This window comes from Hipposideros armiger, unplaced genomic scaffold (genome assembly GCF_001890085.2).
Source record: "Hipposideros armiger isolate ML-2016 unplaced genomic scaffold, ASM189008v1 scaffold_196, whole genome shotgun sequence".
NCBI classification, from domain to species: domain Eukaryota; kingdom Metazoa; phylum Chordata; class Mammalia; order Chiroptera; family Hipposideridae; genus Hipposideros; species Hipposideros armiger.
The window spans coordinates 2372903-2398267 of NW_017731546.1; the positions used below are offsets into that span (position 1 = coordinate 2372903).

Here is a 25365-nt window from a genome sequence, read left to right on the forward strand (position 1 = left end):
TGAGAGCGCATGCACTTAACACAAAGGTTGCTGGTTCGACTACCACATGGGATGGGGGGCTGTGCCCCCCGCAACTAGATTAAAAGTGGCGACTGAACTTGGAGCTGAGTTAGTGTCTTCCACAACTAAGACTGAAGGACAACTTGACTTGGGGCTGATGGGTGGAAAAACACAATATTCTCCTTCCGCAATTCCCCAACACTGTTCTCTTCCCCAATTCCCCAATAACATCTTTTTTAAAAAAAACGAATAAATTCTGGAGATCTAATGCACAGCATGGTAACTCTAACAGTAGTACAGTAGTAGATACTTAAAGTTGTTAAGAAAGTAAATGGTAAATATTATCACAGGGAAAAAAGGTAATTATGTGAGGGGATGAAGGTGTTAACTAACCTTATTGTGGTAATCACTGCAATATATACTGTATCAAATCATCATGTTGTATACTTTAAACTTATAAATATGTGTTACTAATAGTACAATAGAGCAGAAAACAGTAAAAATAAAATTACACTGGTCAGCATGGTCAGCTCTCTTTTGAAATAGTATAGTGATAAAGATAATTCTGAAATGACCTATTTTAAGATAGATACTGACTTACCTTCTAAACACAAAGTGGATTGAAATATTGGCTATGTTCCATATGCTATGTGGGATTAAAAGTAATGAAAATGCTTTTTGATGAACCAGCCTTATTATTTAGTGTCATAAATACATATGATGTAACTTGAACCTGTAAGTATGTACATATATGAGTATTTAAGGAAGTAATTTCTAAGCCTGACCATATAGTCATTTCTGTCACGTTTGATTTAAAAAGATGAATTTGTTCCAGTGCAATTGGTATCTTAGGGAGCAATTTGAGCATAATGTGATTTTGTATTTGCTTATGCACAAACATGGAAGAAATGCTAGGTGAATGCTCAAAACTACCCTGCTGAACCGAGCTGCTTAGAGATATGTAAAATGCACAGACACACACTTCCATTGTTTACTGTCTACCTCTGTTTACTCCTTGTGTTAGGAGCCACATTTATCCACATGTTATATTGCAACTTTCTGACCAAATTCAGGCAGCTCTTTCTTCTGACACCTACTTTGACAAGCAAACTTCAAGCCTTTTAAAGGTAGTGTCATGTTAATTGTAGGACTTATGTATTTTTTTCATCATTTAATACATGCAAATATGTGCAAAGTTGTTTTTAGGTTTCTGCCTTTTTTTTTAATGCATCCTTTATGAATTTTTTTTTTAAGATTTTTATTGGGGAATTGAGGAATGGAAACAGCACTGGGGAATTGGGGGAAGGGGAACAGACAAGTTGCTATCCTTTTGTTCTTCAGTCTAGTTGTGGAAGACAGTGCTTCACTGGCCCAAGTTGGCACCATTATTGCGCTCTTCCCAGGTGAGGCAGATCAGTCATCGGCTTCTGGACAGCCGCTCACTGCGGCTGATGGCTGCTCATGCTGGCTGCTGGCCGCTCACGCTGGCTGCTGACTACACACGGTAGTCCGTGGCAACCCACTGCCACAGGGGCTGCAGCCTACGCCGTCGCAGGTGACTCACGGCAGCCCAGCTCCAGGTCGAGCTGTTGTTCAGCATCTTAGCTGTAGAGGGCAGTGTCACTGGCCCTAATGTGGGATCCGAAACGAGGCCCTGCTGTTCAGAGCTGGCATTCCAAGCCAGTTCTTAACCAATGCGCAACTCGGCCGGCCCCTTTATGAATTTTTGAGTGTTGTGCTTATAACACCAATTTTCCATAAGCTGTGATTTTTATTGTGTGATTTTGCACAACCTAGTGATTATTAGGAATACAAATTTTTGTTACAGCAGGACTTGCACATTAAAATTACTTGAGGAGCTTTAAAATACTGATGCCTCCACCTTATCCAAAACCTATTATATCAGAATCTCTGGCTGTGGGGTTCAAGGAATGGTAGTTCAAAAATGCTCCCAGGTGATTCTTACTGCAGGCAGCGTTGTGAACCACTGGTCTGGGGAGACCAGGAAACTCTGGGGAAGATGCACAAAGACAAGGCTCTTCTTCTTTTTAAAGATTTTATTGGGGAATTGGAGAAGGGGAACAACCAAGTTGTTGTCCTTCGATCTTAGTTGTGGAGGGCACAGGTAGCTCAGCTCCAAGTCCAATCGCTATCTGGCCACCCCTTAGCAGTTTGGTGGCTGCTCAGCTTAAGGTGCCATGTTCAATCTCAGTTGTGGGTGGGCATAGCCCACCATTCCATGCTAGAGTGGAACTGGCAACCTTGTTGTTAGGAGCATGTGCTCTCACCAGCTGAGCCATCCTGCCACCTGTTGGCAGCTCAGCTGAGGTGCAGCTCACTGGCCCATGTGGGAATTGAACTGGCAACCCTGTTGCTCAGAGCTTGTGCTCTTAACTAACTGAGCCACTAGGCCAGCCCCAAGACAGACTCTTCTTAATGGGAAGTACCAACCTTCAGGTTCCCTTTGCACTTGCAGTTTAAGCTTTGAAAACCTCAGTTTCAGGGAAAATTAATAATGACTTGTCTTCTGGATTTCTATATCTGATAAGAACTCAGAGATTCCCGAAGCATCTTTCTTATTTAATAGGCAAACCCAATAAAAAATTTTGTTTCAGAGAACCATTTATTGAGTTATTGTGTGGTATAGAAACTATTTATTCTTCATAAAAATATTCAAGCAAGACAATAGACAGCAAGTAGTTGGAAGATATAGCTTGCAGAGAAAAGCTATTTATGGCAACTATTATTTAGGTGTTTTTTAAAGCTTGAGTCATCTTGTTGATTATTGTCAATACTTTACTGTAATTATAGCTCCAGTAGTAGTTTGTTCTTTGACTCACTGTCCCAGAATAAATACTTTTTGGTATAATGAACTCAGGACACTTAAATTACTTAACCTGTTTATGGAGTACTGATTTACATCACCATACATCTGTTACTTCAGAGGTGGAAAGCATGATACACTTTTCTGAAATATATAAATCTTTTCCTATATTTAGTTTTCTTTCCAAAAATTGAGTGCAGTGTTTCTTTTCATGGTGTATTCACCCTAGTATAACTGATAGTTTACCTCTATTGTCTTCCTAAAGTAAAATAGGCACTTATGCTAAAATAGGATTTATGCTAATTATTTTAGAAACCTGCAGTGCTATTTAGAGCATGCAACTGACTTCTTTTTTGGGGGGCTGAAATAAGGGAGAATAAAATTTCTATAAATTGAATCATTCCTTTTTTAAAAATTGTGACATAAGAGTTGCATTTATTTTTAGGAAGTATTTTTTATCACAAAACAGCAACATAAAGAAGTCAGAATCACATTTAGGAATTCTGAAAATCTTTTGAAATAATACATTTCAGATAGAAACAGTATTTTATGATATAATATTACTGTTACTCAATATATAACTCAGCATTCTGAAAAATGTTCTAAAGCTTAAATCTTCAACCAGTAACTTTGCTTCTCTGGCCATAGGGAAATGTGTAGTATCTGTGTGTTTATCTTTAAGGGGTGTTGTTTCTAATTCTCTAATGTGGTATCAGGTTTGGTTAAATAAGGTGATGATTTGTTTCTTAATTGTTCTGCTTAGAGAGATTTGAGGTATGGGTCATTACTCTGGACAGAAAACCAAATATAGTGAGAGGCCTCTTTCATTTTCATCTTCATTCCTTCTAATAGAGCATGTCATATCAAGTATGACTTACTTATGTTGGCCTAGAAGGACATCTTCCCTTTAGATGTTACTCATGCTGCCAAGTAGGTGGCCTAAAGGGAGCAGATAGCTTTTCTCAATGACTCAGCCTCTAATTTAATGATAAAGTACTAAATAGAGATTGATTAAAGATTACTGTGTAATCTGTAGTCGGTTTATAAACAACGCATCAATTTAGCTTAGGTAGTTATTCTCAAAGTAGCCTTTAATACAAGAGTCTTTAGGTTTCTATGCTTCTGTATCCCCCAAGCATCTTAGGTTGTATCGTGTCTAGCACATTAAGAGGTAGATTTGGGTTGTATCTGAGTTCTTCCATTTGTTAGCTGTGTGACCTTGGACAGATTATTTTAATGTCTCTAATACCGTTTATAAGATGAAGATATTTGCCTTGGAGTATTGATCTAAAGAGCAGATAAGAGAAAGCCTACAGGTGGCAGATAATGTTAAAAGTAAGGAGGTTGTCTAGATAAGCAGACTTTGCTTTAATGGGGTGGAGTAAAGGAGATCATCAGCCCCTTTTCTGGGGATATGAGAGAAGAAAATAGCATTTATTTGATAGAGCTTTAGAGTAAGGGTATGTCCTAAGTATACAGTCTGGTTCATACCTTCTGGGAGCAAAAGCAGTTTTGCTGTTTGCTTCCCCCACCCTTGAGAGGCTTTTAAAAAGGTTAGATAGAGCAGTAACTGGAAGCTTTGGTGGATTTGGGAATGAAAGGGAGGGCTTTGTTTTTTAAAGCAATGTTAAGCAGATAGAGCCAATCAAGTAGATTTGGGGGATACAGGAAATAGGGGATAACAGATAGAATAACTTCTCTAGCACATATATGGGGAATGGGAATGGGATGTAGAAGGGTAGAGAACAGAAGTATCACACAGAAGCTAGAGGGAATTAGGCAAACATCTTCAGGAGCCTAACTGTAAATTTATTGTTTTCTTTAAAACTTCTAAATTTTATTAACAAAGATCCACTAGAGCTGGATCAACAAGGAATCTTCTGTGGACCTTCTGTAAAACTGAGGATGACAGTAAAATGAAAAGTAGCTAAGAAGAGAAAAAAATCAGTGCTGAAGCTGGGCTAGACTGTGGAGTTGTTTAATCCAGCCCCTAACTTGGCAGGAGGAACTACTGAGGTGATTTGCTTCTGACCAGCAAAGGTGACTCTGTCTGGCTAGTTATTTTACTTGATACTGTTCTTCCTCAGAACAATAAGAGTAGCCTTTAAATCCAAGAAGAACAAAAACAATTGCGGGGCACTGAGTCTAGGATGCTGCAAGAAAAAGTATTGGAAAAGCAAAAGTAATTTCGTTTTTTTCCTGGGCTGATCTGTGTTTGGGTATTTGGACTTACTGTTTTTAATAGCAAGAATAAGATGCTGGTAGTCATGTGTTTTACAGAAATGGCTCTCCTCTGAGATTGGGCAATGGCTGAGCTAATGCAGCATATTTGGTGCCAGTCTTCAGAACCCAACTATTGACTTTGATTATATTGATTATTTTATTCTAAATCTATCCAATCATTTTTGTCTACATAGTATTTTTATTCAGGATTTATTTTGGTTATTTGTTAGTGTTTAATAATCTGAGAATTTATAGTATTTGAAATAACAGGGGCTTAAAAATTTCAACCCCATCATTGTTAGTAAGACTTTAATTAGAGAAAGTGAAATTCTCCTGACATTAAAGATGACTTGCTAACTCACCAAGTAACCTCAGTCCTTTGGTTCTTTAAAAAACTCCATCAGATGAGAATGTACTTGTGGTTTTGGATACCATGACACTGAAGTTTGCAGGGAGGGAGACTAGTCAATTCCTCTTCCATTTACAGGGGAGGAAATTTATTTATTTATTTATTAAATTCATTGGGATGACATTGGTTGGTAAAATTATATAGGTTTCAAGAATACATTTCTACAATACATCATCTATGTATTGCACCCAAAGGGGGTCAACTATATATATGGTGATGGATGGATGGATGGAAGGAATTTTAAATGCTTTTAAGAAAAAATAAGACATGCATGAACTCATCAAAATGAGTTATAGGATCATTGGGGTTCCATATATGTAACTAGTTTATAAAAATTATTATATTATGTTTATGAAATATTGGAATGTTCCAAGGCTATTTAACTCAGATATGGTACTGATAGTACATTTCCTTTTCCTTTTTTTTTTTCCCCATGCTTCTTGTGCTTGGGTTCATTGAGCGTCTTGAATTGGTGGGTTTTAGTTTTCACAAAGTTCTGAATATTTTCAACTGCTTTTCTTCAAATACTTTTTCTTCCTTCTCTCTGTCTCTTTTGAGGTTTCTAATTACAGGCATGCCTCATTTTAATGTGTTTTGCTTTACTGCAGTTTGCAGACATTGAATTGCATTTTTTTACAAACTAAGGGTTTGTGTCAACCCTGCATAGAGCAAGTCTTATCAGCGACAGTTTTCCAACAGTGTTTGTACATTTCATTTCTCTGTGTTCACATTTAGTAATTATCGCAATATTTCAGATATTTTCATTATTATTATATTTGTTATGATCTGTGATCGGTGATCTTTGATGTTGCTATTGCAGTTGTTTTTGGGGCATCACAAACCACGCCCACATGAGACAGTGAACTTCATCAGTAAATACTGTGTGTGTTCTGACTGCTCCACTGACTGGCATTTCCTTTGTCTCTCTCCCTCTCCTTGGGCCTCTGTAGTCCCTGAGACACAGTATTGACATTGGGCCAATTAATAATCCTACTATGGCCTTTAAGTGTTAAGTGAAAGGAAGAATTGCATGTCTCTCACTTTAAATCAAAAGCTAGAAATGAGGAAGACATGTTGAAAACTGAGATAGGCCGAAAGCTAGGCCTCTTGCACTAAACTGTGAGTGCAAAGTAAACGTTTTTGAAGACAATTAAAAGTGCTAACCCAGTGAACACATGAATGGTTAAGAAAGCAAAACAGCCTTATTGCTGATACGGAAAAAGTTTTAGTGATCTGGATAGAAGGTCAAACCAGCCCTAACATTCCCTTAATCCAAAGCCTAGTTCAGAGTAAGGATCTAACTCTCTTCAAGTCTGTGAAGCCTGAGAGAGGTGAGGAGGCTGCAGAAGAAAAGCCTGAAGCTGGCAGAGTTTGGTTCATGAGGCTTAAGGAAGGCGGTCATCTCCATAACATAAAAGTGCACGGTGAAGCAGCAAGTGCTGATGTAGAAGCTGCAGCAAGTTATCCAGAAGATTTAGGGGTCTGGCTATGATAACTAATGAAGGGGGCTACACTAAACAACAGATTTTCAATGTAGATGGAACAGCCTTATATTGGAAGATGATGCCTTCTAGGACTTAGTAGCAAGAGAGGAGAAGTCACCCTGGCTTCTAAGCTTCAAAGGACAGGCTGACTCTCTTGTTAGGGTCTAATGCAGCTGGTGACTTTAAGTTGGAGCCAATGCTATTTCTCATTATGAAAATCCTAGGGCCCTTAAGAATGATGTTAGCACTACTCTGCCTGTGCTCTATAAATGCAACAACCAAGTGTGGATGACAACACATCTGTTTACAACATGGTTTACTAAATATTTTAAGCTCACTGTTGAGACCTACTGCTCAGAAAAAAAAAGACTGTTTTCAAAATACTACTGCTCATTGACAATGCACCTGGTCACTCAAAAGCTCTGAAGGAGATGCACAATGAGATTAATGTTATTTTCATGCCTGCTAACACAACATCCATTCTGTAGCCCACAGATCAAGGAATAGTTTTGACTTTCAAGTCTTATTACTTAAGAAATACATTTCATAAGGCTATAGTTCCATAGATAGTGATTCCTCTGACGGATCAGGCCAAAGTAAATTGAAGACGTTTGGAAAGGATTCACCATTCTAGATGCCATTAAAAACATTTATGATTCATGGGAAGAGGTCAAAATATCAACTTTAACAGGAGTTTAGAAGTTGATTCCAACCCTCATGGATGACTTTGAAGAGTTCAGTGGAGAAAATAACTGCAGATGTGGTGGGAATAGCAAGAGCACTAGAATTAGAAGTGAATTCTGAAGATGTGACTGAATTGCTGCAATCTCATGATAAAACTTGATGAGGAGTTGTTTCTTATGGATGAGCAAAGAAAGTGGTTTCTTGAGATGGACTCTACTCCTGAAGATGTTGTGAAGGTTGTTGAAATGACAATGAAAGATTTAGAATATTACATAAATTTAGTTGATTTAGTTGATAAAGCAGTGGCAGGGTTTGCAATGAATGATTCCAATTTTGAAAGAAGTTTTGTATATGAAATCTTATCAAACCGCAATACTGCAGACAAATCATTTGTGAAAGGAAGAGTCAATCAATGCAGCAAGCTTCATTGTTGCCTTATTTTAAGAAATTTCCACAGCCATCCCAACCTTCAGTAACCACCACCCTGACCAGTCAGCAGTCATCAGTATCAAAGGCAAGACACTCCATCAGCTTATGACTCGCTGAAGGCTCAGATGATGGTTAGCATTTTTTAGAAATAAAGTATTTTTAAAAATTTAGTTACGTATACTTTTTAGACAATGCTATTGTATACTTCATAGAGTACAGTATAGTGTAAACATAACTTTTATGTGCACTGGGAAACCAAAAAGTTTGTCTTATTGCGTTATTTGCTTTATTATGGGACCTGGAACTGGACCTGTAATATCTCCGAGGTATGTCTGTACATGTATATTAGATCTTTAGAAGGTGTTGTGCAACTGATTCAGTGATGTTCTGTTTATCTCTGTTTCTATTTATATATTCTATTTTTTTCTGTTTCATTTTTCATAATTTATATTGCCATGTGTTGCTGAGTTCCGTTTGGGAGCAACAGACAAAACAGTTAAGTTACTAGGAAAGAGTCTGATCCTTTGAATCTTGATTTTAATATTTGTTAGGCAGGACCAGAGCACTGTTAAGTCCAGGCCTAATTACGCCCCACTACCGAGGCAAACCTTTTTGAGTACTCTACTCGATACCCGATGAATTATGAGTTTTTCTGGTGTGGCTGGTCAGAATAGGCACGATTCCCAGCCATGCCTGAGCACCACTAATCTTTTCAGCGCATTCTTTCCCCAGCTCATGGGGTTTCCTCATAGACAGGCACTGATCAGCATTCTGTTGATCCTGGAAGGGGGCTGGCTGCTGATCTCCTGGCTTCTCTCCGTGTGTACCTCTGTCCTCTTCAGTTGTCTGTCTCAGGGACTCCAGCTGCCTTGTTCTTCCTAAACTCTCTGCTGTGTCTCAACTCAGGGGTTCTTCTGGGCTCTGCCTCAGTTTCTCTCCCTGTACACAGCCTCTCAAGTCAGTAAGTTGGGCAATCCCATGGCTCAGCTTGGATGTTTTCTTTCTTTCAGCAATCATATCCCTCATTGCCTGATACCCAGTGTCTTGAAAACTGTTGTGTCTAGTATTTCGTCCATTTTTTGGTAGTTTCAGGTAGAAGGGTAAGTTTGGCTTCTGTTACTCTATCTTGGCTAATTGTGTTTTTTAAGATTTTCCTAATAGCATTTTACTTTTCTTCTGGTAAGTTGTAATTAACATCTGTGAAATCAGACTACTTATTTAGAATTCAGGATAATTCAGATCAGATGAGGCTTTGCATTATTATTTGAGACAAAAAAGTAGACAAATATCAGTGGTGTGAAGCACAGAGAAACTTCTCCCTGACCTTCAAATTTACCCCTGTAATGACCATGTACTCCTCTATCTAAAATCCTCTAATTGGACATTGTCATTAGTATAAAATCAAACTTTTTAGTCTGACTTTTAAGTCTGCTGGTTCTGGACTTCTATTCTCAGATTTCCTCTCTGCACTTCCCTTAGGAAAGTACCTCCGAGCAGAAAATGGGCAATTTTAGGGTTCTCACTTCTCTTTGGTATTTCAGTCCTGTGCTGTTGTCCGGTATTTGAAAACAGTGGTTTCCTACCTTATGTCCAGTTTTCTAGTTGTTTTTTAATGGGAAGATGAGTTTTATATCTATTACTATGTTATGGCCAGAAGAACCCCCTTACTTGAATTATTAGTTATTTTATGTCCTCTTTCTAGTATTTGTCCTAGTATTATTTTATTGAAGATTGTTGCATTGCTATTCATAAGTGAATTTACTTTTGTAATATTTTTGTCACTTTTTGGTATCTGTGTTATAGTCATTTTAGGAACTTTTTTTTACATTCTCAGTTCTTAGAAACAACTTAGGTAGCACCAAAGGTATCTGATTCAGAAGTTTGAAATTATTCATTAGCAAAACATGTTTGAGCTTTGTACTTTATTAGAGTACAATCATTGATCATTGTTTTATGATAACCAGTGTACTCTCTGGTTATTGATCTCTTTGAATTTCCTATCTGTAAAAGTTAAGATTTAGTCAGGGAAACAGAACCTATACCAGGTAGTTTGATAGATAGACTCTAATTTGGGAAAATACGTTCAAAAGTTTTAGAAGAGCTAAAAGCAAACAGAGGAAGTTAGGCAACTCAAAGATTAATAACTTCATGAAGCCTCTACCATCTTTAAAGCTACAAAGTGGGAGGAGGACTTATTTCAAGTGTGTGTGTGTGTGTGTGTGTGTGTGTGTGTGTGTGTGTGTGTGAAGGGGAGGACAGAGAGAGAGAGAGATGAGAGGGAGATGTTTTAAATGCTAAGAGAGAATAGCAAAGAGCAAGGATTAGATTTACATGAGATTTAGTTGATTTTCTTTTTTTTTTAGATTTTATTGGGGAACAGGGGGAGGGGAACAGCATTGGGGAATCAGGGAAGGGGAACAGACAAGTTGCTGTCCTTTCATTCTTCAGTCTAGTGTGGAGGATGCTGCTTCATTGGCCCATGTTGATATTATGATCATTGCGCTCTTCTTGGCTGAGGCAGTCGCTCGCCGGACATTGGATGGCCGCTCAGACTGGCTGCCGGCCACTCACGGTAGCTTATGGGAGCCCACTGCAGCCTATGCCATTGCTGGCCACTCACGGCAGCCCAGCTCCAGGTCAAGCTATTGTTCACCATCGTAGCTGTAGAGGGCGCAGCATCACTGGCCCATGTGGGAACTGAACCGGCGGCCCTGCTGCTCAGAGCTCGTGCTCCCAAGCCAGCTCTTAACCAACTGAGCCACTCGGCCGGCCCAAGATTTAGTTGATTCTTAAAGGAAGAGATGGATCTTATCATGTGAAGGAGAGGAGAGGAGAGGAAGAGCTTCCAGGAAGAGGGAGTATGCAGAAACTGAAGGAAGAACAGTGCTCCTAGAATTTATGTAGCTGGGTTGAGAATGGCAAAACATGAAATTGGAAGGATAGACAGAGGACTGATAATGGGAGACATTCTAGGTCTTAGAAAGAAGTTTGGGTTTTTCTTTAAATGAGAAGGAAAGCCAATCTATAGTTTTATACAGGAGCATGACATGTTTTTGCTACTTTAAGTTGAATGGGTTGGAAGGGAGCATGAGTAGAAGAGAGGACAAAGAGACATGCCACTGCCCTCATGGAGACTGTTCTGGTTGGTGAGATTAGGAGGTGTTGTACTAATCTAAGCCAGAGATATTCATAACTGCCAAAAGGGCGACAGTGAAGTTGGAGAGAAGTAGGTGTGTTTGTGGTAGACTTGGGAGGGAGAATGAGAAAGACTTGATGATAAATTGTTCATGGGAAAGGCTGGCCTGCATTTCAAAGGAGCAGAGACTTTTTTAGGAAGGGGTGAATGTTTATGAGCAGTATTGGGAGTGGAAATAGAGCCAGGCTTTTGCTAAAGCTAGAAGATAATAGAAAGTTCTGAAAAGAGGTATAAGGAGTTTTCCAGTTACCGAGCAGGAGTTCTTGAGGGTAAGGATTCTATAGATAGTGTCCTGGGTCAGATTAGGAGATATTGAGGGCAACATGGGATTGACAGTCAGGGTGATAATCTATTATCTCAGGAGGTTTAGATTTCCTGCAGTGACTACAGTGAACAGGGCTATTAGGTAGGATAAGATGTGCCCTTCTGGGAGGCGGAGGGCAGTCTGACCTTTTTCTGTAGGCTTTAATATTGGCTTCCAAGAAGGCTTCTCCCCTAGGCTTCAAGGACGTCTACGTAGAATGACAAACATTCTACTTCTCTAAAGCACTTAGAGAATATTTATTTTTTAAGGTAGAGAAAGAACTGATTCCTGTCACTTTTTTTTTTTTTTGGTAGCCTTAACATTATCCACATGCTATAAAATGTTTTCCCAACATTGTGTTTTAAAGTGACAGTATCAAATAAAAAAGGCAAAGCAACAAGAGTTATTAGAGCCATTTAGTTTATGTTTTTAATCCATGTGTATAGTTTTAAAAATTGTTTTCATCTTTGTTAAAATTTAGGTTTTGATGGAAGAGCTACATTAGTTTTAAATTTCTTTGTGGTATCAAGAGCATGTTGGTACTACTTAAATTTTTGAATTTGAAAATAAATATGATGAGTTTATAGGCCACATGGCTTGTTCCATGTTCATAATAACATTTTACAACAAAAATGACCTCCCTCCCTGAACAAATGTCCTCAAAGGTTTATTTATTTATTTATTTACTTAGAAAAACCTATAGAGCAGTGTATCAAAAACAAGATTACCAAGTTTATGACTAAGAATTTGCTTTCTTTAGGCTATTATTTTGATTTAGATGCTTATTAAATTATGATTTAGGATTATATTGGAATATTAACAGAAAGAGAATAAGTCTGCTTATTCACAGATAAAAAAGTGATAGAGTAGAAAAATTATTCTTGTAAATGTGTGAAACTATATATTGTCCAGTTTCTTTATCTTTGACATGGATCCTCTCTGACTGTGGCAATTCTCCAATAATTGTTTCTGAATAAAATTTTGAAGACCTATAGTAAATAGCATCCTTCTGTTACTTTTTTCAGTATTTATTAGTTAGAAAATCTAATAACAAATGACTTGTTTTTCCAGTAATATGCATATGCCCACTTGTCCAAACCCACCATTTTGTGTCTCTGCTATTGACGCAATGTGTTGTACTGAAAAAACCATTGAGAACTAATGGTATTTATTTAAACAAGAGAATGACTATAGATAAAAATGCAGAGAATACCTGTATTTAAGATGTAAGCAGCAAAAGAAGAGCAGGTACAAAGACTGAGAAAGCATTTTCAGGAACGGAGGAAGACAAGTTGGTATGTTGGAAAATAAGTCATGCTAGCCAAAAAAGAAGAGTTTTGGGAAGAAGTGAGTTGCCAGCGACAGAGATAGAGTAAGAATAAAGATGGGAAAATTTCTGTTTCATTTTACCAGTAGGAAATGGTGACCTTATTGAGAAATTAAAATTGTGTGAGCAGAAGCAATGTATCATTGTGTTGAAAACCAAACAGAAGACTGCAAATGTGGATTCTCAAAGAGTCCCTCAATCCCTTTCCTAGCAGTCTGCATAGCCTCTGATACTTACTTTTGAAACATTTGCACTTGAAGTTGAAAATGTTAAATATGAAACATTCATAGTTCATTGCACAATTGCCAGAAATTTGCCATTTTTGTATTAATGTAATAATTTGTGTAAAACTAAATATTTAAAGTTATTGAACACTTAAAAAACACAGGTAAAGGGAAACCTCTAATACAAGTGCTAATTTTATTTCCTTATTTTTATTTTTTTTAAAGTCATGGTTACTTATGATTCAGCAGACGGAACAACTTAGTAGAATAATGAAGACACATGCAGAGGACCTAAATTCTGGACCCTTACACAGGGTCACCATGATGATCAAAGACAAGCAGCAGGTGAAGAAAAGTTACATAGGTGTTCATCAGCAGATAGAGGCCGAGATGATCAAGGTTGGTCTTTCCAGTTTTGAATTCTTCCTTTAATTGATTTTTAAAATCACGGGAATATTTTATACTGCTTGACTTTAAAAATTGTATAGTCATTATTTCCTGATAAGAAAATTGTTTGTTATCTCTGATAAGTAATAACTTATTTTTATTAAATATAAAACATTATTGATATAAGATATATTGTTACTTTATGTACTCCTACAAAAGAAAAGAATACTGCCAATTAAACTATGATACAATGCTTTTTTATCACTTAGAATTTTTATTTTTTATTGAAATAGGTCTTTCAGACTTTAAAAATGATTTGTATCATGTAATACTATGCATAAAATAAAAATGAAAACAAGCAAAATAAATTAGGATATTTTTAAATTTTCACATTCAGCACATGTCTCTTCTGGATAATTTTTTATGTTTTTAATTATGAAAATGTACAAATGTACAAAAGAAGAGAGAATAGTAAAATCAATTCCCATCTACGTATCCACCCACATAATAATTTTTTTTTTTGCCTATATTCACACCAACTTTTTTTTTTCTACACTAGATTACTAGAAAATTCCAGATATTTTATCCATAAATATTTTAGCATGTATTGCTAAAATAAGTACCGTATTTCGCCATGTATAAGACGCACCCTTTTTAGAATATTTGGGGTCTAAAAACTGGGCGTGTCTTATACAGTGGTTGTAGATTGTTGCCCAGTCATTTGAGAAGTGTGGCATTTCAAATGCCATAGATGGAACTGAGGATGAGGCAATATTTGAAGACAGTGATTCGTCATCAGACACAGATGAGGACAAGCTAATGGTTGGGAGTTTTAACAGTGATGAGGAGTTGTATGAATTTTATGATGAATAAAACTTGAGTACAATAACTTTATGTAATACATTTTTTTTCAAAATCGGGCCCCAGAATTAAGGTGTGTCTTATATACGTGGGAGCGTCTTATACATGGGGAAATACGGTACTCTTTAATAACTATTGTTATTAATCTACATAAAAATAATGATTCCTAATATTGTTAAATATTCTGACTGTTTGGCTTTTAAATATTTTCTGCAGTTGGTTCATTTGACTTAGGATTCAAACATGGCCCATACATTGAATTTGAATAATTCTCTTTAATGTAGGTTGCCCACTTCCCCTTTTTAAAATGCCATTTATTTGTGGAAGAAACTGGGTAATTGCTCTATAGAATTGAAATTCCTGCATTTTGGATTTTGTTGTTAGCATCTTGTGGTGTGATTTTACATATTCCTTTACCTTCCAGTTTTCCTGTAAACTGGAGTTTAGATCTAGAGGCTTGATAAGATTCTTGCTGTTTATTTTGGGCAAGTATACATCATAGGTACTGGTATAGACTTACTGTTGTTTCATTATTAGGAAGTACGAGTATATAGTGTCTATGTCTGCATGTTTATCTTTTTGTGATATTAAACTTGACTAATAGGTTCCAGTGTTGCCAGCCTTATCAATCTATTAAAAAAGTTTCCCTTCAGCCTTTCACCTAATAGTTTTTGAAACAATTGATGTTCACTGCTTAGATCCATTACTTCAGTGGGAGTTGTAAAATGGCAATATTTTACTTCTATCATTCTGAATGCACTCGTTAGCTGAAATTTTCAATAAAGAATTTTCCTATGTCAATATTTGGTTACCCTAAGGCATAGTTCATATAGGAAAGGCAGGATAAATGCTTGCTTTTTGCAGTTAAATTGCCAGTTTGCAGTATAATGAATTAGTTCTTTAGCAACTTCAAAAGTTAACAACTTTCAGTTTCTGGTCTAGCATGTAAGTAGTTTGGAAGTTGCCACTCCACTCTAACAAGCTAAAAACTGAACAAATCGAAAAATAAACAACCCTTCTTAGGTTTATAAGAGAAATGAGATCACATGGCAAATGGCCTCCCCAAAATTGGAGAGACTGGCAAGCAAATATAGAGAATCACAACTTAACAGAGCAGTAACCTTCTCGGAACCAGTGCTGGGTGTAAGAAAACTAGGTGTAGGAAAAATGGTAACAGGCAAGTTCTGGAGGCTTAGTTAAAAACTCCAGGAGGACCCAGTCATTGAGGGACCCCCACATTTTTGTGAGTTGTACCTACTGGATCTCAACCAGGTCCTTCTATTGAATATTGGAGAAAACACAGCGGGAGGGGAAAAGGAACCATTTTGACATATGTCAGAGCTTTCTTTCTTTACAGGCCTGCTCTCAAGAGAAACTGTTTAAGCAGAGCCTAACAGACCTGGGGGAAGGGAAATAGTCAACTTCAGCCCACTCTAGCCATCCTGTCTTACGTAAGCAGGGTGGACACTGAGAAGCACATGCAGAATTCACAGTCCAGAGACAGGCTCAGTAAAAGACTGAAACATAATTGTAGGACTATGAAATGCTTCTCCTCCCCTGACACCTTATCACTGCATTCATAAAGACCTATTTACATCAGTTACTTGTACCCAATACATTATGCCTGGCAATCAAGAAAAAGTGATAAGGACTAGCAAAAGGCAAAAACATAGATGGAGGAGACAGAGCAAGCCTCTGAACCAGACATGCAGGGATGCTGGAATTTAAAACAACTATCTCTTTGTTTTGTGTGTTAGGAGCTCTAATGGATAAAGTATTAATAGACAGCATGCAAGGACAGATAGGCAATGTAAGCAGAGAGGTGGAAATCCTAAGAAAGAACCAAAAATAAAAGATAGAGATCAAAAACACTGTAACAGATGTGAAGAATGGGCTCGCAAGGAAGCTGGACACTACTGAGGAAAGAATCTCTGAACTTGAGGAAATATCAATAGAAATCTCCAAAACTGAAAAGCAAAGACAAGAAAGTCTGAAAAAAAAAAAAAAAAGAACAACATATTCAAGAACTGTAGAACAACTACAGGAGGTGTAACATATGTGTAGTGGGAATACCAGTGGGAGAAGAAACAGAGAAAGGAGCAGAGAAATATTTGAAACAATAATGATGAGAACTTCCTCCAAGTTAATGCCAGACACCAAATGACAGATCCAGGAAGCTGAGAAAACACCAAACAAAATGTGATCAAAAAACACCTTTCCACCCAAAAACCAAAACCAGAAACACTTAGGCATATTGATTTCAAACTACAGAAAAACAAAGATAAAGAAAAAAAAATCCCAAAAGAAGCCAGAGTAAAAAAATACCTCACCTATAGAAGAACAAATATAAGTATTACACCTGACTTCTCAGAAATCATGCAAGCAAGAAGCTAGTAGAATGAAATATTTAAAATGTTTAGAGAAAAAGACCCTAGAATTTTGTACCTTGTGAAATTATCCTTCAAAAGTAAAGGAGATATAAAGATTTTCTTAGATAAATAAAAATGGAGGGAATTTGTTGCCAGTAGACTGAAAAGGAAAAATGATACAGGTTGGAAATTCAGATCTACATAAAGTAAGGAAGAACATCAGTAAAGGAATGAGTAAAGATAAAATAAAAACTTTTATTTTTCTCATTATTAATTGATCTAACAGCAGTTTATTGAAAACAATAGCAAGAATGTGTTTGGTTTTGTATGCTAATGTATATATTTTGTGTGTATATGTATGTACACATACATATATATGTTCAATTTGCTTATATATAAGTGAAATGAATGACAGCAATGATACAAGAGACAGGAAGGCGGAATTAGGATTATTTTGTTATTATGAGGATAGTGTTATATGAAAATGGAATAGGATTAGTTATAAAGGTATGTTGGAAACTCTAGGGCAACCACTAAAAAAATAAAAAAAGTATAACTGATGTGCTAAGAAACGAGAGAGAATGGAATCATATAAAATACCCAACTAAAACCACAAAGACATGAAAAGGGCAGAAGACAAAAATAGGAGCAAATAACATGGGTAACAAATAGGAAACAGTAATTAATATGGTAGATAGTAATCTAAATATATTAATAATTACTTGACAGTCAATGGTCTAAACGAACCAATTAAAAAATAGACATTGTCAGAGTAGATAAAAAAACAAGACTCAATCTTAGGTTGTTTACAAGAAACCCACTTTAAATATAAAACTACATGTGAATTAACAGTAAATGGATGCAGAAGTTTATACGATGCTAATGCTAATCAAAAGAAAGCAGGAGTAGCTATATTAATTTCAGACAGACCAAACTTCAAAGCAAAGAAATTTTTCTGAGACAGAGAGGGGCATTCCATAATGGTAAAGGTGTCAGTTTGCCAAGAAGACATAACAATCCTTAATGTGTATGTGCCTAACAACAGAGCATCAAAATATTGATAGAACTGCAAACACTGATAGAATTGCGAGTAAAATAGATAAATTCTCTATTACAATTGGAGCCTTCAACACCCCCCTGTGAGAAATGGCCCAGCAGGCAGAAAATTGGTAAACACACGGTTGAACTTAATAATACCATCAATCAACTAGATATAATGAACATCTATAGATTAGTTCATCCAACAATAGCAGTATACACATTCTTCTTAAGCTCACATGGAAGATTCAACAAGATAGACCACATTCTAGATCATAAATCATATAATAAATTTAAAAGAAATCATACAATGTCTGCTGTATGACCACAGTGGAATTAAACTAGAAATCAATAACAGAAAGATACCTAGAAAATCCCCAAATACTGGAGGTTAAACAGCACACTTCTAAATAATGCATGGATCAAAGAAGAAATCTCAAGAAAAATTAACAAAAAAAATTCAACTAAATGAAAATGAAAGCAAAACTTATCAAAATTTGTGGCATTTGGCAAAAGCAGTACTTAGAGGAACATTTATAGCATCGAATACACATGTTAGAAAAGAAGAAATATCTAAAATTAATCACCTGAGCTTCCACTTTCAGACACTATAAAAAGAGCAAAGTAAGCAGAAGAAAAGAAATAATAAAATTTAGAGCAGAAATCAATGAAAGTAGAAATGGGAAATCAATAGAGAAAATAAAATCAAAAGCTGGTTCTTTGAAATATCAATAAAATCAGTAAGCCTCAAGCCAGGCTTACTAAAAAAAAAACAAATAATAATAATAATAATAATAATAATAATAATAATAATAGCAGTGTGGCACAGATTACTAATATCTGAAGTGAAAGAAGGTATGCCACTACATATCCCATGGATATTAAAAGGATAATGAAAGAATATTATGAACAACTCTATGCCTACAAAGTTCATAACCTAGAGAATTGGGCCAATTCTTTGAAGGACACAGTGTGCTAAAACTCACATGAGAAAAAAAAATAAACAAAACAAATAGGCAAATAACTATTAAAGTAATTGAATCAATAATTAATAACCTTGCAAATAGAAAGCACCAGGCTCAGATGGTTTCATTGGTGAATCCTATCAAACATTTAAGGAAGAAATTATACCAATTTCCTACAAACTCTTTCAAAAGACAGGAACAGAGGGAAACTTCCTAACTCATTCTGTTAGGCCAGAATTACCCTAATACCAAAACCAGACAAAGATATTAGAAGAGAAAAAAAAAAACTACAGACTCATATCTTTCATGAACATAGATGCAGAAATCTTTAACAAACTATTAGGAAATCAAATCCAACAATGTATCAAAATAATTATACACCATGACTAAATGGGATTTGCTTCAAGTATGCAAGGCTGATTCAATATCTGAAAATCAATTAATGGAACCCATCACATTAACAGAATAAAAAAAGAAAAAAACATCAGATGATTATATGAATAGATGGAGAAAAATCATCTGATAAAATCCTGCACCCATTCATGATAAAGAATATCTAAAAAAACCCCAAAAAACCCAAAAAATAAACTATAGCTAACATCATACTTAATGGTGAAAACTTGGAAGGTTTCTCACTGTGATCAGGAGCAAGGCAAGGATGTCCCTTCTTACTACTGCTTTTTAACATCATACTGGAAGTCATAGCTGATGAAGTAGGACAAGAAAAAGAAAAGTTATACAGGTTGGGAACAAAGAAATAAAGCTGTCTTTGATCACACATGACATGATTGTCTATGTAGAAAATCCAAGAGAATCAATAAAGAACTTGGAACTAAGCGTTTATAGCAAGGTTGCAGGATACGCTGTTAACTTACAAAAGTCAATTGCTTTACTATAGACCAGCAATGAACAGCTTAATATGAAATTGAAAACATAATTGTCATATACATTAGCATCCTCCAAATAAAATACTTAGGTATAAATCCAGCAAAGTTTGTACAAGCCTTATAGGACAAAAATGACAGAACTCTGATGAGAGAAAGAAGATATAATTTGAGAGATATCCCACGTTAAAGGATGGGAAAACTCAAGATGTCAAGTTATTCCCCGCTTGCTCTATAGATTCAGCACAACCCCAATCAAAATCCCAGCAAAATATTTTGTGGATATTGACAAACTGATTCTAAAGTTTATCAACAAAGATCATGAATAGCCAATAGAATATATATCAAAGGAGAACAAAGTTGGAGGACTGATACTACCCAACTTCAAGACTTATAAAGACACAATAATCAAGATATTGGGTTGTCGGAAAAGTCATGATGCGTTTTTGCAACGAAAAACATAGAAAAAATATGTCATGTCTTTTCCGACAGCCCAATAGATGGATCAGTGGAATGGAATAGGGAGGCCAGAAATAGATCCACATAAATATAATCAACTGATCTTTGACAAACGGGCAAAGTTAACACAATGGAGAAAAGATTGTATTTTTAACAAATGAAGCTAGAACAATTGGACATCCATATATAAAAATGAATCTAGACACGAACTTTACACTCTTCACAAAAAATTAACTCAAAATGGATCACAGACCTAAATGTAAAACACAAAACTGTAAAATGCCTAGAGGATAACATAGGAGAATATCTATATGAACTTGGGTTTGGTGATGACTTTTTATATACAACACTAAAGCCACAAACCATAAAAGAAATAATTGAAAAGCTGCACTTCATCAAAATTAAACACTTTTCTGCTCTGTGAAAGACGGTGTCAAGAGAATGAGAAGAGAAGCCATAGACTGGGTGAAAAAATTTGCAAAAGACACGTCTGATAAAGCACTGTTATCTAAAGTGTAGAAAAAAACTCTTAAAAGTCCGCTAAGGAAAGAAATAACCTGATTAAAAAGTGGGCCAAAACCTTAACAGTCACCTGACCAAAAAAGATATAGAGATTGCAAATGAGCATATGAAAAGATGCTCCACATCATATGTCATCAGAAAAATGCAAATTAAAACAACAATGAGATGCGCCTGCCCAGTTATGAGAATGGCTGAACTCCACAACACTGGCAACACTAAATGCTGGTGAGGATGTGGTGCAACAGGAACTCTCATTCATTGTTGGTGGGAATGCAAAATGGTACAGTGACTTTGGAAGACAGTTTGGCAGTTTCTTTATTGGGGCGTTGTAGGAGGGGAACAGTGTTGGGAATTGGGGAAGGGAACCAGCCAACTTATTCTTCAATCTTAGTTGTGGAGGCCGCCAGTCGCCACCTGGCTGCCCGTCAGCAGCTCATGGCCTCTAAGCTCTAGGTGCCATGTTACAATCTTAGTTGCAGGTGGGTGTAGCAACCATTCCATGCAGGAGTCGAACCAGCAGCCTTGTTAAGAGAGCATGCTCTACCCACTGAGCCATCCGGGCAGCAGCTTAGCTCAAGGTGCCGAGTTCAGTCTTAGTTGCGGCTGGGCATAGCCCACTATCGAACAGGTAGTCTTCTTACACCAGCTGAGCCATCCTGACATCTGTTGGCAGCTCAGCGATAGCTCAGCTCGGGTGCAGAGTCACTGGCCCATGTGGGAATCGAACCGGCAGCCCTGTTACTCAGAGTTCGTGCTCTTAAGCCAATTCTTAACCAACAGAGCCACTTGGCCGGCCCCAGTTTGGCAGTTTCTTACAAAACTAAATGTACTCTTACCCTAGGATGCAGCTGTCACAGTCCTTGGTATTTACCCAAAGGAGTTGAAAACTTCTGTTCACACAAAAGCCCACACATAGATGTTTATGGCCCACACATAGAGGTTTATTGATAATAGCAAAACTTGGAAGCAACCAAGGTGTCCTTTAGTAGGTGACTATACAAACTGCGGTACATTCAGACAATGAAATATTATTTAGTGCTCAAAAGAAATGAGCTACCAACCCACAAAAAGACATGGAGGAAACTTAGGTGCATATTACTAAGTGAAAGATGTTGAGTAGGTGGAGCACACAGGATTTTACGACAGGAAACTACTCTGTATGATACTATAATGGTAGATACATGTCAGTATATGTTTGTTCAAACCCATAGAATGTACAACAGTAAGAGTGAAACCTAATGTAGATGGCAGACTGGGTTGATAATGGTCATTTTAAATTTATTATTTTAAACAAATGTATGACTATTGTGGGGGATGTTGCTAATGGGGAAGGCAATGCTCCTATGAGGATGGGCGGTATGTGGGAAATAAATCTCTGTACTTTCTGCTCAATTTTGCTGTGAAAGTGAAACTCATCAAAAAAAAATAAGGTTCTTTAAAAAAAGTTGACCAGTTAAGTTTTTTTTTTAATCTGTATTATGGTTGTTGATATTTTTGTTTATTTTCATAATGTCATCCTTCATACCATCAAGGACAGTGTTCATGCAATGTTTGTTGAACATGGTCTCTAAGATTTTTTCTTCCGAGTTGCTTGTGCCCCTTTTGCAAGTGTTCATACTGCTGATTTCTTAGTCTTCTCAGAAGGTAGATTAGAAGTATCTCATACAGTATCTAAGATTCTTAATTTTTTTCCTCCAATGCTATTTAAATGGCTTTTTGACTATAGAGTCAAGGACTTGCATTTGTCTAGCCTTTCTGTTGAAATGATAACCACATTCATGCATGCATGCAGCTACCACTGTTAGAATTGCTGTCGGGCCAGCAGTGGTTGTTAGATGCATCTTCTTTTCGGAGATATTACAATGTCAAAACAAACTCAGGTCAGACCTGGTTAATTATGACAACGAAGAATTACTCTGTACAATTAAAATAAATATTTAAATTAGCTTTTTTATTACAGAAAATATTTCTGTACACAGTAAATTAATTTATTGGTCTTTAAATTTTAGATGACAACATTATTCTTGATTTGCTCTTATTTTTAAGAAATGTTTTTCTTTATTTTTTTAAAGATTTTATTGGGGAATTGGGGGAGGGGAACAGCACTGGGGAATCGGGGAAGGGGAACAGACAAGTTGCTGTCCTTTTGTTCTTCAGTCTAGTTGTGGAGGACGCTTTACTAGCCCATGTTGGTATTATCATTGAGCTCTTCCCAGGTGAGGCAGTCGCTCACCGGCCATTGGACGGCCACTCACGGTGGCTTACGGCAGCTCACGCCGGCTGCTAGCTGCTCATGCTGCCTGCCAGCCACTCATGGTGGTAGCTCATGGCAGCCCACTGCAGCAGGGCCTGCAGCCTACGCCGTCTACTCACGGCAGCCCAGCTCCAGATTGAGCTGTTGTTCACCATCTTAGCTGTAGAGGGCACAGCATCACTGGCCCTCATGTGGGATCTGAACCGGGGCTCTGCAGCTCAGAGCTGGCGTCCCAAGCTAACTCTTAACTAACGCACCACTTGGCTGGCCCAAGCAATGTTTTTCTTTTCTGCTATTGAATTTATCACTGATTTCTAAACTAATTTTTAATTTATTGTCTGTAATAGTGTACTAAAGAGTATCCTTGACCTATAAGCAGTAACATTCACATTATTTAATGCTTTGGAATTTAAGTTTTTGACAATGTAAATTTAAGCATTAAAATTTTTTTTTTTGCATTTCTTTTTTTGACAGGTTACAAAGACAGAATTAGAGAAATTAAAATCCAGCTATAGACAATTAATAAAAGAAATGAATTCTGCCAAAGAGAAATATAAAGAAGCTTTAGCTAAAGGTATGGCAAAAGTATGACAAATGCTCATTTTAGTGATTTTTATTTTTATCATTTGAAAGTTATCATTATATATTAATAGTTGAATGATTTCACTTAGACCAATTTGCATTAAAAATATTAAAATAAGCTGAAATTGATTGTGAAACTATGTAATAATTTATTATTATTTTTTAAATGTTGAACAATATTTTTGAATAGTGCATACTAAATGGAATTATACAGCACTTGTAATAAATGCAAGGAGTTTTTAAAATTATCTCTCTAGTATCAGATTTATTTATTAAATCACTGAATACTAATAAGAAAAATAAGGTTGTGTTTGTTTAGAAGCCTTTGCAATTCCTTTTTACCTATGGTATTTAAAAGCCATAAGATCACAAGATCATTTTATAGCATTATTTTGCCTTTAAAACTTAATTTTATGTGTTTATAGTGCCCTAAAATTTTCATAAGATGTTTTGGAAGTAAAGGGAAAGAGAAACTAATGTTTTAAACAGAGATTTATGGTTATAATCTTTAAATGTGACTTCAGTCTTTATATTTAGATTTTTTTAAATTATAAAAGTTAGAGTTTCTTAAAAATTTTCTTTCTGTATAAAATAAGCTTTATTAGAAACTATTTTCTTTTGCCTCTTAAGTTTACCTTTCTCTTTTATTAATGTATTTTTATTTGTCCTTTACTTGTATATTATCTTGTTATTTTTGTAGGTAAAGGAAATAAACAGCTTCCGTATTTGGATATATCTTGCACAGTGAAAGCACTGTTTTTGTTGTTATTCCTAGTGAACTAGAAGAGATACTCATTTAGATGCAGTTCTCTCTCCTTCCATCCCTCCTTTCCTTCCTTCCTCCCTTTCTCTCTCCATGCCCACTTTGCTCCTCCTTGCTTCTTTCCTGTTTTCCTTCCGTCTGTCCCACTCCTCTTTTCTGTCCTTCTCTCCCTCTCCTCCCCATCTTTCCTCAAACATTTACTTTATGTTTCCCTCTCTCCCTGCCCCTCCCCCCTCCCACATTAATTTTATGTTTCTGCTTGTTGTAGTGTTTCTATTGCTTTTTTAGGGAAGATAAATCCATGTTCACAGTTTCCTTATTTTTAAATAACTTGTTTTTCATGTACCTCAACCAATATTTTGAGATATGGCCTCTTTATTAAAATAAACATCTCTTTTAAAATGCTTTTGTAATTTAATTATTTAAGTGAAGAAAAGAAAAAAGATGACATAGTTGAAAGAGCATAGAACTTGGAGTCAGATAGTCTTGGAATAAATCACAACATTTTGTGGTTATTTCATAGATTTTCAAACTTCATTTTCAAACCTAATTACTATTCCTTTGTTATTTTTAAGAGTGCTTTATTTAGATGATCAAGAAGTATTTACTGAGCACTTTCTATCTTTAAGTTATTGAGATTGAAACAGTATTTCCTAGGCATTCAAGGAGCTTACCCATTTGTAGTTGACATTCTAACTTAGAACTCCAAATCTTAACCTCTTTCAAAATTTAGCTTTTATACAAGGGATGCTTTGCTAAGTCATCAAGCGTAGTTTAGAAATAGTTTTGTAAATTTAGTATTTCTACTCAACCTGTAAAAACTGTTAATTTTATAAAGTTCATTACAGAATGCCTGACTAGCCATCTCAAATTAGTGCCCTATATTATAAATAACCATATTTAAATTCATCCAGAGCAAGAGATGATTTAATCCAACTGTATTGTAATCCAACTATGCTAAGTATTTCACACTAGGTTTGTATATGTTGGAGAATGGTTAGTTAGGGAAAGAAATACGTAATTGCTCCAAGTCCTGATACCTATTTTTAATCATATAGTTTTACTTTTGTTTAAAAAATGAAATCTAAGGGCCGGCCGAGTGGCTCAGTTGGTTAAGAGCTCGCTCAAGAGTTTGAGCTCTGAGCAACAGCGGTTCGAGTCCAGCCCGAGCTGAGCA

The 25365-nt window shown here is 36.3% G+C and overlaps 1 protein-coding gene across 2 annotated transcripts in view; it reads left to right on the forward strand.

The window, feature by feature from the left end:
- FER (FER tyrosine kinase) overlaps positions 1 to 25365 on the forward strand; it is a 414063-nt gene that overhangs the window by 55560 nt on the left and 333138 nt on the right. For both annotated transcript variants that reach the window (XM_019653136.1, XM_019653135.1), the window contains 2 exons: positions 13330 to 13503; positions 23318 to 23417. In XM_019653136.1, coding sequence (XP_019508681.1) covers positions 13330 to 13503; positions 23318 to 23417 — 274 coding nt within the window. The remainder of the gene's footprint in view (positions 1 to 13329; positions 13504 to 23317; positions 23418 to 25365) is intronic.